Below are 16,098 nucleotides of genomic sequence, written 5' to 3'. Positions count from 1 at the left end.
GTGACAGGCTTGCATTCTGCTGGGTTAGTGGTGAGGTAAGTAGGAGTCTGTGGTGCTCGAGAAGACTCTTGAGAGTCCCTTGGACGGCAAGAAAATCAAACCAGTCAATCCTCAAAGAAATTAACCATGAATATTCAGTGGAAGGACTGATGCTGAAGCTGAAGCTCCAATACTTTGGCTACCTTATGCAAAGAACTGACTCACTGGAAAAGACCCTGATGCTGGGAAAGATTGAAGGTAAAAGAAGGGGGCAGCAGAGGATGAGATGGTTAAATAGCATCACTGACTCAGTGGGTATGAGTTGGAGCAAACTCTGGGAGATAGTGGAGGACAGAGGAGACTGGCGTGCTACAGCCCATGGGCTGGCAAAGAGTTGGACACGACTTAGTGACTGAACAACAACACAAGACCTTGCTCTAAGGTCGCTCTTGACCATTTCTCCCTGGTCTTGCATTCCCACCCTTCCCTAATTAACAACTGCTTGAATCTGCCCACTGGGGCTCAGGGAAGGTCATGGGGGCTAAATGAAGGCTATTTCCTGTAGTCGAAGAAATGGGGGACATGGAAAGGCTTTGTGCCCTGGAGTCCCATAGACCCCTGCTCAGTATCAGACTCAGAAACCAGACTGCAAGGTTTCTCACTTTCATAACTAGGTGAGTGAATTTCTAAATAAGTCTCCTCTTCAATATACTTTATATCCTATTGGTAGTCCGGTGGCTAAGAGTCCATGTTCCCAATGCAGGGGGCCTGGGTTCTATCTCTGGTCAGGGAACTAGATCCCACTTGCTGCAACCAAGAACCCCTGTGCCACAACTAAGACCCAGTACAGCCAAATCAATTTAAAAAACAAGATAAAGTCCAAAAAAAGTGCACCTGGAAGGAATTTACAATGCATAGGAGCCTCCCTCAAACCCCGGAAGGAGACAATCCACTCCCCACCAAGAGTTTATGTACATGAACACATGAAAAAACACTTAAATGTGAATAAATGCTCATACTTAAACTATCTCCCTCCCTCCGTCTCTCTCTGTCTTACTGTTGATCACAGCATTTATTTCTATATGATGTTATGAACTCTTTGCTCTACTTACCATTTCCTTTCACTAAGGAAATAGGAGCAGCACTGTTTAATTCTGGACCACAAGTTCTATACCAGCACTTTGCACATAGTAGGTGCTTTGCAAAAAAGGTGACCAAATTTTTTTTCTCCAAATTGAGACACATTGGGGAATAAAGAAGGCAGTGTTATTAGGGCAGGACAACAGGATAAATATCTGCCAAAGACAAAAATGAAAAGGACCGAAAAGTTCAAGTAAATGATCAGTTTTGCATTTTAAACAGATCATTGTGATTAGAATCTCGAAATTGGATTATGTGGAAAAAAGATTTGAAATCTAAGCTGTAATTCCTAGTTTATTGCAGTATATCATTCAAAATGTGATATCTTTACCTAAGTGTATGCTGTATTATGTCTCAGCTGGTAAAGAATCCACTTGCCAGTGCAGGAGACACAGGAAACGTGGGTTCCATCCCTGAGTTGGGAAGATCCCTGGAGAAGGGCATGGCAACCCACTCCAGTATTCTTGCCTGGAGAATCCCATGAACAGAGGAGCCTGGTGGGCTACAGTCCAGAGGGTCACAAAGAGACATGACTGAGTGACTAACGTTTTCGCTTTAGGATGCTGCAGGTGGGTAATGGTGTGCTCAAAAGCTCAGTAGTGTCAGACTCCGTGATCTCACGGACTGTGGCCCCCCAGGCTCCTCTGTCCATGGGATTCTCTGGGTAAGAATACTGGAGTGGGTTGTCATTTCCTTCTCCAGAGGATATTCTTGACTCGGGGATGGAATCCGAGTCTCTTATGTCTCCTGCATTGGCAGGCAGATTCTTTACCTCTAGCACTATCTGGGAAACCTGCAATCTGAAGGTCAGAGAACTAGCTGGTTTAGATCAGGATGTTCATGACAACATTTGCTATGGAGCTTGGTTAATTCCAGAGATTCTTGTCCTGTGACCTTGGTACAAAGTTCCACACCTGTGACTGTGGTATAGGGCTCCACACCAACTTCACAGAGGAAGAAACGAGACCATGACACAGGCCAAGCAGAAAACTGGCTGAAGCCCTAGACACTCGGGAAGACTGACCAGAGCTTCCCTGGTGGTCCAGGGGTGACAAATCCATCTGCCAATGCATAAGTAGGTTCAATCCCTGGTCCAGGAAGATCTCACATACCTCAGAGCAACTAAGCCCATGCACCACAGCTACTGAGCCTGTGCTCTAGATCCTGTGCTCCACAAGAGAAACCAACACAGTGAGAAACCCAGGCACTGAAACTAGAGAGTAGCCCTGGCTCTTCGCAACTGGAGAAAAGCCTGAGCAGCAATAAAGACCCAGTACAGCCAAAAGTAAGTAAATAAAATTATTTTTTTTAAAAAAAGGAAAAGAAGACTGATCAGCTGCATATTCCAGAGATCAGTGACTAGAATACCTTTCCAGGCTGACAGTGAGTTCAGGTGACAGCCAAAGGGAGGAGACCTTGGAGAACAAGAGAACGCGAGGACTCCTACTTGCAGCCACGAAGGTGAAAGTCCTTTGGATTTTACAAATGCCTTAACAACAATTCCACCAAGTAGTTCAGGTGAAAGTCTGGACCAACCTAAGGATGGGTCGGTGTGTGCACACCAGCCCTGACAGCCCCGGTGGTGTCCATATCAGCTATAGAGGAGTCCAGGAACCAGCTGGGATCTCTCACAGCCTGTCTGCAAGAAACAAGTAACCTCTGAAGATAGCAAGAGTCAGATGCATATGGTAAGAAGTAAGAGGAGAGACTGACTCTGGCCTTGAGGGCCAATAGGATTGCCAGGGAGGAAGAGAGAGGAACCAAGAAAGAGCCCTGAAAACACAATGAGACAGGCTACATTGGTGCCAAAGAAAAGGAGAGTGTGGTGGTCCTTGAGAAAGACAGACTTGACTTTCACCCGCATGTCTTTGCAGTATCTATCATGGTCTTCCCTTTTCATGGTAAATCTCAATATTTATTTACCATAATCTTTCTTCATTTTATGTTAAAGTCTACAAGACAATTGGGCTCAGGAATTACTTAGTGTTTTGAACTTACATTCTAAATGTCTTATCAATGGACAAATGGAGGAGGGATGGGATGGAGGCTCAAGAGGGAGGGGATATATGTATGCTTATGGCTGTTGTATGGCAGAAACCAACACAACATTTTAAAGCAATTATACTTCAATTAAAAATCTAAAAATATTTTTAAATAGATGAATGGATAAAGAGGATGTGGTATGTACATAAAATGGAATATTACTCAGCAACAAAAAAATTAAATCTTGCCATTTGCAACAATACAGATGAATCAGGACAGTATTATGCTAAGTGAAATAAGTCAGACAGAGAAAGACAAATACCATATAATCTGACTGATACGTGGAATCTAAAAACAAACAAAACAGATACAGAGCAAACTGGCGGTTGCCAGAGGGAGGGGGGTTGGGGGTTGGGCAAACTAGGTGAAGGGGATTAAGAAATACAAACTCCTATTTATCAAATAAATAGGTCATGGGGATATAATATACAGCACAAGAGATACAGTCATTAACACTAATAATTTTGGAGAGTGAGAGAACTTACTGAACTTCTCACTGCGATCATTTTGCAGTGTATTTGATTGTTGGATCACCATATTGTACACCTAAAACTAACATACTATTATACATGATCTATAGTTCAATTTTAACAGTATGCATATATAGGGAATCTAGAAAGATGGTATTGATGAATCCATTTGCAGGGCAGCAATGGAGACGCAGACATGGAGAACAGGCTTGTGAACACAGTGGGAGAAGGAGAGGATGGGGAAAATTGAGAGAGGAGCATGGAAACATGTGCATTACCATACGTAAAACAGATGGCCAGTGGGAATTTTCTGTGTGCTGTAGGGAGTTCAACCCAGTGCTCTGTGACTACCTAGAGGGGTGGGATGGGGTAGGAGATGGGAGGGATCTTCCAGAGGGAAAGGACATGTTTATACCTATGATTGATTCATGTAGATGTAGGGCAGAAACCAGTACAATATTGTAAAGCAATTATCCTGTAATTGAAAGTAATTTTAAAAAATACATTAATGGACTTCCCTGGCAGTCCAGTGGTTAAGACTTTGCTTTCCAATGCAGGGGCTCAGATTCGATCCCTGGTTGGGAAGCTAAGATCCCACATTCCTCATGGCCTAAAAAAGCAAAACATAAAACAGAAGTAGTCTTGTAACAAATTCAATAAAGACTTTAAAGATGGTCCACATCAAACAAATAAATAAAGTATATTAAAACAAGAAACCAGTTTTCACCAACAAGTCTTTTAATGCTTCTTAAACACTCTGAAAAAAATGGCCCCCCAAATACATAGAATTATTATATTGAAATCACTGGAAAATACATAATACATTCAGTGCAGTTCAGTCACTCAGTCGTGTCCAACTCTTTGCGACCCCATGAACCGCAGCACACCAGGCCTCCCTGTCCATCACAAACTCCCGGAGTCCACTCAAACCCATGTCCATTGAGTTGGTAGTGCCATCCAGCCATCTCATCCTCTGTTGTCCCCTTCTCCTCCTGCCCCCAATCCCTCCCAGCATCAGGGTCTTTTCCAATGAGTCAACTCTTCGCACGAGGTGGCCAAAGTATTGGAGTTTCAGCTTCAGCATCAGTCCTTCCAATGAACACCCAGGACTGATCTCCTTTAGAATGGACTGGTTGGATCTCCTTGCAGTCCAAGGGACTCTCAAGAGTCTTCTCCAACACCACAGTTCAAAAGCATCAATTCTTCAGTGCTCAACTTTCTTCACAGTCCAGCTCTCACATCCATACATGACCACTGGAAAAACCATAGCCTTGACTATACGGACATTTGTTGGCAAAGTAATGTCTCTGCTTTTCAATATGCTATCTAGGTTGGTCATAACTTTCCTCCCAAGGAGTAAGCAACTTTTAATTTCATGGCTGCAATCACCATCTACAGTGATTTTGGAGCCCAAAAAATAAAGTCTGACACTGTTTCCACTGTTTCCCCATCTATTTCCTATGAAGTGATGGGACCAGATGCCATGATCTTCATTTTCTGAATGTTGAGCTTTAAGCCAACTTTTCCACTCTCCTCTTTCACTTTCATCAAGAGACTTTTTAGTTCCTCTTCACTTTCTGCCATAAGAGTGGTGTCATCTGCATATCTGAGGTTAGTGATATTTCTCCCGGCAATCTGGATTCCAGCTTGTGCTTCTTCCAGCCCAGCGTTTCTCATGATGTACTCTGCATAGAAGTTAAATAAGCAGGGTGACAATATACAGCCTTGACGTACTCCTTTTCCTATTTGGAACCAGTCTGTTGTTCCATGTCCAGTTTTAACTGTTGCTTCCTGACCTGCATATAGGTTTCTCAAGAGGCAGATCATTGAGAAGAAATATTTCACCGAAAACATTTTTTAACTCATGCAAAGTATTTAACTTAATTTTAAAAATGAAGAATCTTTTTAAAAGAACAAAAGAATATCAAGGAAAGCAGGAAGAAATAAAGAGAAAAGCAAATATTATTTCTTTAGGAAATATATAGTTTTAAATCTATTTTTTAAAAATCAAGCACTTATTTTAGTTATCTAACCAAGGGCAAAATAAAGTTTGGATGTCTAATGAACATGAAGCAGACTAATGATTTATGTTCAATATTTACACTTTGGCTTTTTTTGTTTCAGTTGCTCTTGTTTACAACTGTTTTCAAGGCTGGGCTTAAGAGCAAAGATGGAGTTTCTTTTTAGGGTTCCAAATGAAACACTCCATATTTCATTTTTTAAGGAGATATGCATGGTTTTTCCATCTTTATACATATACACACACACCTATGGCAGGTAACAGATCACTGCTTAGCAGTCAAATAGCACAATAGTTTGGCATCAGAACATCATGGGCTCAAGCCCCAGCTGTGCCACTTCCTGGAAGTTTGACCACTGATGATTTATTTTCCCTTTTTGAGTCTTTTTTCTTACACATAACACATCATAGTCACTACATCTCAAAAGCTGTCATGAGGACAAAATAACATTTACTCAGTAGATCAATTGGTCAAAAACGTTAATTATTACTAGTATAATTATCAATTCAATAACAAGGAAATTTCAAGTTTACAAAGTAGGGTCTTCCATTCATGCATGTGTGTTAGTCACTCAGTCATGTCAGACTCTTTGTGACCCCATGAACTGTAGCCTGCCAGGCTTCTCATGGAAGTCTGCAGGTAAGAATACTGGAGTGTGTAACCATTCTCTTCTCCAGGGTGTCTTCCCGACCCAGGGATGGAACCTGAGTCTCCTGCATTGCAGGCAATTTCTTTACCGTCTGAGCCATGAATGGAAGTCCCCCTTCTATTCATGTAAATAGTGCTAAAAATAGGGCAAGAATACACTAAAAGTATATTTCTTTTTAATACAGGACTGCTACTATTGCTTTCCACAAGTCCATGCGAGAAAACATGAACCCAACTCCTCAAGGGATGGGAAGAAGCTGGGCAGACACTTAGCCTTGGATCTAAGGCCTTAGCAGCTGCACCATAAATTGGTACTTGGGTGAGATGGGTGGAATGGAGGACCACTAAGATCACACCCGCAGCTCCCTCTGTGATTATCACTTTGCCCTGAGCCCAGGTCTGCGGAGAACTTTGACCAAAGCCATCCACACTTCCCGGTTCCTCAGGCTGTATATGAGGGGGTTGAGTGTGGGGGTGATAAGGCTGTAGAACAGGGAGACCATGTTGTCCTGGTGTGGGCTGTGGTAGGCACCCGGGACCATGTACATGAACACAGCTGCTCCATAGAAGAGTCCCACTGCTGTGATGTGTGAAGAGCAGGTGGTGAAGGCCTTGTGGTGGGCCTCCTCTGAGCGCATACGTAGAACAGCCCCCAACACGTGGCCATAGGAAGTGGCAATGAGGGAAAGGGGAAGCACCAGGATCAGCACTCCCGAGGTGGACAGCGCCAGTTCATAGGTGGAGGTGTCCGCACAGGAGAGCTTCAGCAGCGCAGGAACCTCACAAAAGAAGTGGTCCACGGTGTGCGAGGCACAGTAGGGGAAGTGCAGAGTGATGGAGGTCTGGATGCAGGCATTGAGCACACCCGCCAGCCAGGAGGAGATCACCATGAGCAGGCACATCTGGCGCCTCATGAGCAGAGAATACTGCAGCGGGTGGCACACAGCCACATAACGGTCATAGGACATGAGGGCCAACAGGATGCCCTCAGCCACACCCATCAGCGTGAGGAAGAATATCTGAGCTGCACAACCCCCAAAGGAGATGGAACCTTCTCCTTGCAGAAAGTCTGAGGCCATCTTGGGGATGGTGACCAGGGGGAAGCCAACATCAAACAGGGAGAGCTGACTGAGCAGAAAATACATCGGTGTGTGGAGCCGGGAGTCCACGCAGATCAGGAAGAGCAGAGTGGTGTTGCCCAGAAGCCCCATGATAAACATGACAGCCACCAGGAAGAACAGTAGCTGAGGTGACCCTGAGCGGCTGAAGAGCCCCACCAGAATGAAGTCAGAAGCCACTGACTGATTCATATCTGTCGTATTTTACACAACATACTTTTGCTGCAAGAAGAACTGGAGATCCATGGCAAGAAGCCCAAGTTGGGGCTGGTATGTACGTCTCATCCCACGTGCCAATGGCTATTGATTGGTAAAGGCTGCCTGGAGTGCCATCTTGAGAACTATGAGGTCACAGCTAAGATTAATAGGTAGAAAAAGGCATGATTGATTAGTAATGTCTGTCACAGGCATAGGATGGGAAAACCATAACTGGAACCTCTGAATGAGATACTTGGCCACACGTTGATCAAGAGCTACCTACTTACTCTTTTTTTTTTTAATAATAGCAATTTAGTTTTTCCCCTTTTTTAAATGGGCTTCCCTGGTGGCTCAGATGGTAAAGCGTCTGCCTGCAATGCAGGAGACCCGGTTTCGATTCCTCTGTCAGGAAGACCCCCTGGAGAAGGAAATGGTAATCCACTCCTGCACTCTTGCCTGGAAAATCCCATGGATGGAGGAGCCTGGTAGGCTGCAAGTCCATGGGGTCGTGAAGAATCGGACACAACTGAGGGACTTCACTTTCACTTTTTTTAAACATTAATTTTTATTGGAGTATAGTTGCTTTCAGCAGTAAAACAATCTGCCTGCCTCGAAGGAGACATGTAGAAGACTTGGGTTCAACTCCTGGGTTGGGAAGATTCCCTAGAGAAGGAATGGCAACCCTCTCCAGTATTCTAGCCTGGAGCATTCATGGACTGAGGAGCCTGGTGGGCTACAGTCCGTGGGATCAAAAAGAGTTAGACATGACTAAGTGACTCACACACACACACACATAGTTGCTTTACAAAGTTGTGTTCCCACTGACTCTTGCAGTCCCAATTTCATGGCCCAAGTCAAAGAACACAACCCCAGTAGAATGTCTCAATACCCCTCATCCGAGTGGTGCTGGGGCCAAAGCAGAAGTAATATTCCAAAAGGACTGGTAAATAGATGGAGTTGAATCAACAAACCAAGCAAGAAAACAGAGAAAGATCTGGTCCAGTAGCCTGGATGAGAATCTGGATTAAAGAGAAATCTGATGAGCAAGCACTGGGATCAAATTGATGGTCTGGGGACTTCCCTGGCAGTCCAGTCTAAAACTATATTAAATAAATCCTGGGAATATCTCACTATTTCCACGGCTTCATAAAGAAAAACTTAAAAACTAATCCTTAACAATCCTTAACAATTTTCTGCCAATGTGGAACCAATCAATTACCTTAGTCACCAATTTTACCAGTCCCAGCTGGTAAAATGTCAAGGGCTATTTAAGAGTCAAAATGAACCTAGTCTTGCTCTGTTCACTCACTATGCTCATCTTGAGAGGAGCTGACACCAACTGAGCACTGACTGTATAGTGGGTATCTGGCTATTTCACAATTAACACTTCAATATGCCAATACTTTGGCCAGCTGATTTGAAGAGTCGACTCATTGGAAAAGAGTCTGATGCTGGGAAAGATCAAAGGCAAAAGGAGAAGAGGGTGGCAGAGGATGAGATGAGATGGTTAGATAGCATTACCAACTCAATGGACGTGAATCTGATCAAACTCTGGGAGACAGTGAAGGACAGGGGAGCCTGGAGTGCTGCAGTCCATGGGATCACAAAGAGTCAGACATGGCTTCAGTTCAGTTCAGTCCAGTCACTCAGTCATGTCCAACTCTTTGAGATCCCATGAACCGCAGCATGCCAGGCCTCCCTGTCCATCACTGACTCCTGGAATCCCCCCAAACCCATGTCCATTGAGTCGGTGATGCCATCCAACCATCTAATCCTCTGTCGTTCCCTTCTCCTGCCCTCAATCTTTCCCAGCATCAGGGTCTTTTCAAATTAGTCAGCCCTTCACATTAGGTGGCCAAAGTATTGGAGCTTCAGCTTCAGCATCAGTCCTTCCAATGAACACCCAGGACTGATCTCCTTTAGGATGGACTGGTTGGATCTCCTTGCAGTCCAAGGGACTCTCAAGAGTCTTCTCCAACACCACAGTTCAAAAGCATCAATTCTTCGGCACTCAGCTTTCTTCATAGTCCAAATCTCACATCCATACATGGCCACTGGAAAAACCATAGCCTTGACTAGACGGACCTTTGTCAACAAAAAATGTCTCTGCTTTTCAATATGCTGTCTAGGTTGGTCATAACCTTCCTTCCAAGGAGTAAGCACCTTTTAATTTCATGGCTGCAATCACTATCTGCAGTGATTTTGGAGCCCAGAAAAATAAAGTCTGACACTGTTTCCACTGTTTCCCCATATATTTGCCAAAAGTAATGGGACTGGATGCCATGATCTTAGTTTTCTGAATGTTGAGCTTTAAGCCAACTTTTCCACTCTCCTCTTTCACTTTCATCAAGAGGCTCTTTAGTTCTTCATTTTCTGCCATAAGGGTGGTGCCATCTGCATATCTGAGGTTAGTGATATTTCTCCCGGCAATCTTGATTCCAGCTTGTGCTTCCTCCAGCCCAGCGTTCCTCATGATGTACTCTGCATAGAAGTTAAATAAGCAGGCTGACAATATACAGCCTTGATGTACTCCTTTTCCTCTTTGGAACCAGTCTGTTGTTCCATATCCAGTCCTAACTGTAGCTTCCTGACCTGCATATAGGTTTCTCAAGAAGCAGGTCAGGTGGTCTGGTATTCCCATCTCTTTCAGAATTTTCCACAGTTTATTGTGATCCACACAGTCAAAGGCTTTGGCATAGTAAATAAAGCAGAAATAGATGTTTTTCTGGAACTCTCTTGCTTTTTCAATTGACCCAGCAGATATTGGCAATTTGATCTCTGGTTCCTCTGCCTTTTCTAAAACCAGATTGAACGTCTTGAAGTTCACAGTTCACGTATTGCTGAAGCCTGGCTTGGAGAATTTTGAGCATTACTTTACAAGCATGTGAGATGAGTGCAATTGTGCAGTAGTTTGAGCATTCTTTGCCATTGCCTTTCTTTGGGATTGGAATGAAAACTGATCTTTTCCAGTCCTGTGGCCACTGCTGAGTTTTCCAAGTTTGCTGGCATATTGAATGCGGCACTTTCATTGCATTATCTTTTAGGATTTGAAATAGCTCAACAGGAATTCCATCACCTCCACTAGCTTTGTTCATAGTGATGCCTCGTAAGGCCCACTTGACTTCACATTCCAGGATGTCTGGCTCTAGGTGAGTGATCACACCATGTTGATTATCTGGGTCATTAAGATCTTTTTTGTACAGTTCTTCTGTGTATTCTTGCCACCTCTTCTTAATATCTTCTACTTCTGTTAGGTCCATACATTTATGTCCTTTATTGAGCCCATCTTTGCATGAAATGTTCCCTTGGTATCTCTAATTTTCTTGCGCTTTTCTGGAGCAGCCATGAAGAGATACCCCATGTCCAAGGTAAGAGAAACCCAGGTAAGATGGTAGGCACTGAGAGGGCATCCGAGGGCAGACAGACTGAAACCACAATCACAGACAACTAGCCAATCTGATCACATGGACCACAGCCTTGTCTAACTCGATGAAACTATGCCATGCCATGTGGGGCCACCCAAGATGGTCAGGTCATGGCTGAGAGGTCTGACAGAATGTGGTCCACTGGAAAAGGGAATGGCAAACCACTTCAGTATTCTTGCCTTGAGAACCTCATGAACAGTATGAAAAGGCAAAAAGATAGGACACTGAAAGATGAACTCCCCAGGTTGGTATGTGACCAATATGTTACTAGAGATCCGTGGAGAAATAACTCCAGAAAGAATGAAGGGATGGAGCCAAAGCAAAAACAACACCCAATTGTGGATGGGACTGGTGATAGAAGCAAGATTTGATGCTGTAAAGAGCAATATTGCATAGGAACCTGGAATGTTAGGTCCATGAATCAAGGTAAATTGAAAATGGTCAAACAGTAGATGGCAAGAGTGAACATTGACATTCTAGGAATCAGCTAACTAAGATGGACTGGAATGGGTGAATTTAACTCAGATGGCCATTATATCTACTAATTTGAGCAGGAATCACTTAGAAGAAATAGAGTAGCCATCATAGTTAACAAAAGAGTCTGAAATGCAGTACTTGGATGTGATCTCAAAAACGACAGAATGATCTCTGTTCATTTCCAAGGCAAACCATTCAATATCACAGTAATCCAAGTCTATGACCCAACCAGTAATGCTGAAGAAGCTGAAGTTGAATGGTTCTATGAAGACCTAAAAGATCTTATAGAACTAACACCCAAAAAAGATGTCTTTTTCATTATAGGGGACTGGAATGCAAAAGTAGGAAGTCAAGAAACACCTGGAGTAACAGGCAAATTTGGCCTTGGAATACAGAATGAAGCAGAGCAAAGACTAATAGAGTTTTGCCAAGAGAACACACTGGTCATAGCAAACACCCTCTTCCAACAACACAAGAGAAGAATCTACACATGGACATCACCAGATGGTCAACACTGAAATCAGATTAAGGTGAGGGGTATCTCCTCACCACCACCTGACCTGCCTCTTGAGAAACCTGTATGCAGACCAGGAAGCAACAGTTAGAACTGGACATGGAACAACAGACTGGTTCCAAAGAGGAAAAGGAGTACATCAAGGCTGTATATTGTCACCCTGCTTATTTAAATTCTATGCAGAGTACATCATGAGAAACGCTGGGCTGGAGGAAGCACAAGCTGGAATCAAGATTGCCAGGAGAAATATCAATAACCTCAGGTATGCAGATGACACCACCCTTATGGCAGAAAGTGAAAAGGAACTAAAAAGCCTCTTGATGAAAGTGAAAGTGGAGAGTGAAAAAGTTGGCTTAAAGCTCAACATTCAGAAAACGAAGATCATGGCATCTGGTCCCATCACTTCATGGGAAATAGATGGGGAAACAGTGGAAACAGTGTCAGACTTTATTTTTTTGAGCTCCAAAATCACTGCAGATGGTGATTGCAGCCATGAAATTAAAAGACGCTTACTCCTTGGAAGAAAAGTTATGACCAACCTAGATAGCATATTGAAAAGCAGAGACATTACTTTGCCAACAAATGTCCGTATAGTCAAGGCTATGGTTTTTCCAGTGGTCATGTATGGATGTGGGAGTTGGACTGTGAAGAAAGCTGAGTGCCGAAGAATTGATGCTTTTGAACTGTGGTGTTGGAGAAGACTCTTGAGAGTCCCTTGGACTACAAGGAGATCCAATCAGTCCATTCTGAAGGACATCAGCCCTGGGATTTCTTTGGAAGGAATGATGCTAAAGTTGAAACTCTAGTACTTTGGCCACCTCATGCGAAGAGTTGACTCATTGGAAAAGACTCTGATGCTGGGAGGGATTGGGGGCAGGAGAAGGTGACGACAGAAGATGAGATGGCTGGATGGCATCACTGACTCAATGGATGTGAGACTGAATGAACTCCAGGAGTTGGTGATGGACAGGGAGGCCTGGCGTGCTGCGATTCATGGGGGTCGCAAAGAGTCAGACACGACTGAGCGACTGAACTGAACTAAACTGACAGTAGTCTAAATGGTAATTTTTATGTATTAAAATTATGTATTGGAAAAATCCTGATGCTGGGAAAGATTAAAGGCATCAGGAGGAGGGGACAACAGAGGATGAGATGGTTAGATAGCATCACAGACTCAATGGGTATGAATTGGAGCTAACTCCAGAAGATTGTGAAAGACAGGGAAGGAAGCCTGGTGTGCTGCAGTCCATAGGGCCTCAAAGAATCCGACACAATTGAGCAACTGAACAACAACAATATATATTTTATAACAATAAAAAAAGAAACACTGACTATAGGTCTTGCTGTTTTTCTGTATTTTTTGGATGAGAAGCAGATATTCAGAGAAGTCTGGTGACTTGTCCAGCAACAAGTAACAGAATCAAGATTTGAACAAAATAGGGATCCGATTCGGAGAAGGCGATGGCACCCCACTCCAGTACTCTTGCCTGGAAAATCTCATGGACGGAAGAGCCTGGTAGGCTGCAGTCCATGGGGTCGCTAAGAGTCGGACATGACTGAGCGACTTCACTTTTTTTTTTTCACTTTCATGCATTGGAGAAGGAAATGGCAACCCACTCCAGTGTTCTTGCCTGGAGAATCCCAGGGACGGGGGAGCCTGGTGGGCTGCTGTCTATGGGGTCGCACAGAGTCGGACATGACTGAAGTGACAGCGTAGCATAGCATAGCATAGCATAGGGATCCAATTCCAAAGTTCCCATTTTTCCCTTTGCATTCTACACACTCCTCCCAAGCACTGTAGTTATACATTTCGAATTTGTTATACACACTCACACACACTCAGTCCTGTGTGCCTACAAACTTACGTTTCCTTCCAGGATTCCCAGGTGGTCCCACTGTTGATGCATCTTTAAAGAGATGGGTTCTAAACCTCTGGGTTTTTGGAATCTCTAGCCTGAAGTTCTTTGGTGGCTAGAGACTCTGATTGTGATTCCCTTGTGTCCTAAGCTTTTGATAAACTCGTTCTCCTACAAAATCTCTTGGAAAAAAAAACATTTCCAACCTCCTCCAAGAGCTGGGCACAGCTAGCCAGGATTCACTCAAATCTGAGCTGGATTATCCTACTGTGACTCACAACATTGCTTCTCATTTGGGTCCAAGAGGATCTCCTTTGGCAAGTTTCCAAACTGTATATTACTCTTCCTTTCCCCATTTTCCTGCATGATACCAAAATTTTGATCTGGGGGGCCCTCTGCTGATGCTGAGTGACCTGGGGAAAGGGGCTGGCGTTATTCACTTTCTGGTTGCCCTTAAAATTCTCACATCTCTCCACCATGACCAGGTAAGATCTGGACTCTTCATCCTCTTAATAATCAGAACCCTGTCACTGACATTGTTGATTTAATCCTCACATTCAATTACCCCTGCTCAACGATCCACAGCAGATCCTGTTCAATAAACAGTAGGTGAATGAACACATTCTGTGAGGGAAACACTATTGTGTTAGAACTAATGTTACTGACAAATGAGTTGAGAAACGGTGAGTGACTTAACTAATGTCACACAGCTGTTAAGAAAGCAGGCTAGGATTTGGAATCTGTCTTAAGGAGTCCAAATTCTGAGCACTCTCGACTCTGCATGTTGCCTCTTTCTTAGAGAAAAGGCTCCACTCTTCTGCCCAGGAGCTCAGAACTCAGAATTCCTCAGAGGAAGCACCCTTGTGGATGGCCAGTCCTCAGAAAGTGAGCTAAAGGTGCCCCCAACCCATGCCATACAAGTCATTCTGGCATTGGCTCTGAGACCATGGTCAGGTACCAGTGCTTGGCAGCTTCCAAGAGCTTTTCTAGAAGGTCAGCATGGGTTGACATTCAACATGGACTGCACATCAATAGAGATGACTTTCTGCTGTCTGGAGGACTGACCTTCTTGGGTTCATAACAACAAAGACAGACAGGGAATTAATAAGTATTCAATATAATAAGATAGCTGCCTGCCAGTTAGCGAATATCAAAGAAATAGACAAGAACCCATCTTTCCATTCAAGTACCTGTATTGACTCAAGCCAGTATATCCATGGAAAATTTCGTCAGTTCTTTGGCTCCATCCCACCACTAATGCCTAACTCCTAAATCAAGCCTGCATCCCCAAGACCCCCAGAAGGCTGGCTGAGTTCCAAGTCCTCTGCCCCACTTACCAAGGTCTGTGTGTAGACTGAAGAACCTTTCTCAACACCCCATTTGCATGTCAACACCTTTCTTCCAGGATTGTCCCTGATAAAACCTCCCTGGATTCCCATGCCATGGGTTTCACCAGGGTTTCCTCTGTCTCTGCAGACTTAGATGTCATCATCTAGGAGCTGAGGCTCCAGAGAGCACTGTTGCATCATCAGTCCCTCTGGGTCTTTCTGCCAGAGGGAGAATGAGTTGCAGCAGAAGCCAAGAAGCCTGGCTATTTGGATTGTCCCTGGAGGATAATGGAAAAACATTCACTCATCTCAACCAAAGGCAGGATGGGCATCACTGATGTGGATCTTTGCATGTGACAGATATCCAAGCCCTTCTTTGAGCATCTAATTAGGAGGAAGGGGTGTGGCAATGCATTACTGCCAATGGGCCCCATGCTCAAAAGGAAAAAAGAAATTCTGAAGTCCAGGATATTTCCTCTGCATTAAATAATGAGACAATGATGGTAGGGGAACAGTCAGGAGACAGTTTTCCTGGGTCAGGAAATTCCTTCCTCTAAACTCCATTCTTGAGGGGCCTTTAAGACTCAGGAGATACAATGGTTTAGACATAGATGGTTCTAGTGTTGAGAGTTTATTGTGTGCCCATGGCCAGAGCTTAGGGTAAGGACAGAGATCAGAGAGCCAGGCCACCCGGATCACGGATGCTCACCACAAGAATTCACAGGAGTGGCCAAGACAGAGTGAGTTACTGTTAGGGGATGCACACTGACTGAAATCGCCCTCGGCCAGGCACCATAGTAACCATTTGCATGAGTTGTTTTACGACAGGAGGTCCTGGTAAGGAACACGGAACTAATAAGCTACCACCAACTGGAAGAGTT

At 44.0% G+C, this 16,098-nt stretch overlaps 1 protein-coding gene across 1 annotated transcript; it reads right to left on the bottom strand.

Annotated features, from left to right (window-relative positions):
- Positions 1-6,678: 6,678 nt before the first annotated feature.
- Positions 6,679-7,611, bottom strand: OR2Z1 (olfactory receptor family 2 subfamily Z member 1). Its single transcript, XM_005890736.2, has one exon. The coding sequence runs from the start codon at positions 7,609-7,611 to the stop codon at positions 6,679-6,681; it is 933 nt and encodes a 310-aa protein (XP_005890798.2).
- Between the last annotated feature and the right edge of the window lie 8,487 nt (positions 7,612-16,098).

The sequence above is a fragment of the Bos mutus genome, chromosome 7 (genome assembly GCF_027580195.1).
Source record: "Bos mutus isolate GX-2022 chromosome 7, NWIPB_WYAK_1.1, whole genome shotgun sequence".
Taxonomy (NCBI): domain Eukaryota; kingdom Metazoa; phylum Chordata; class Mammalia; order Artiodactyla; family Bovidae; genus Bos; species Bos mutus.
Note: the sequence above shows the minus strand (reverse complement) of the source record. Positions and strands in the feature narration are given on the sequence as shown.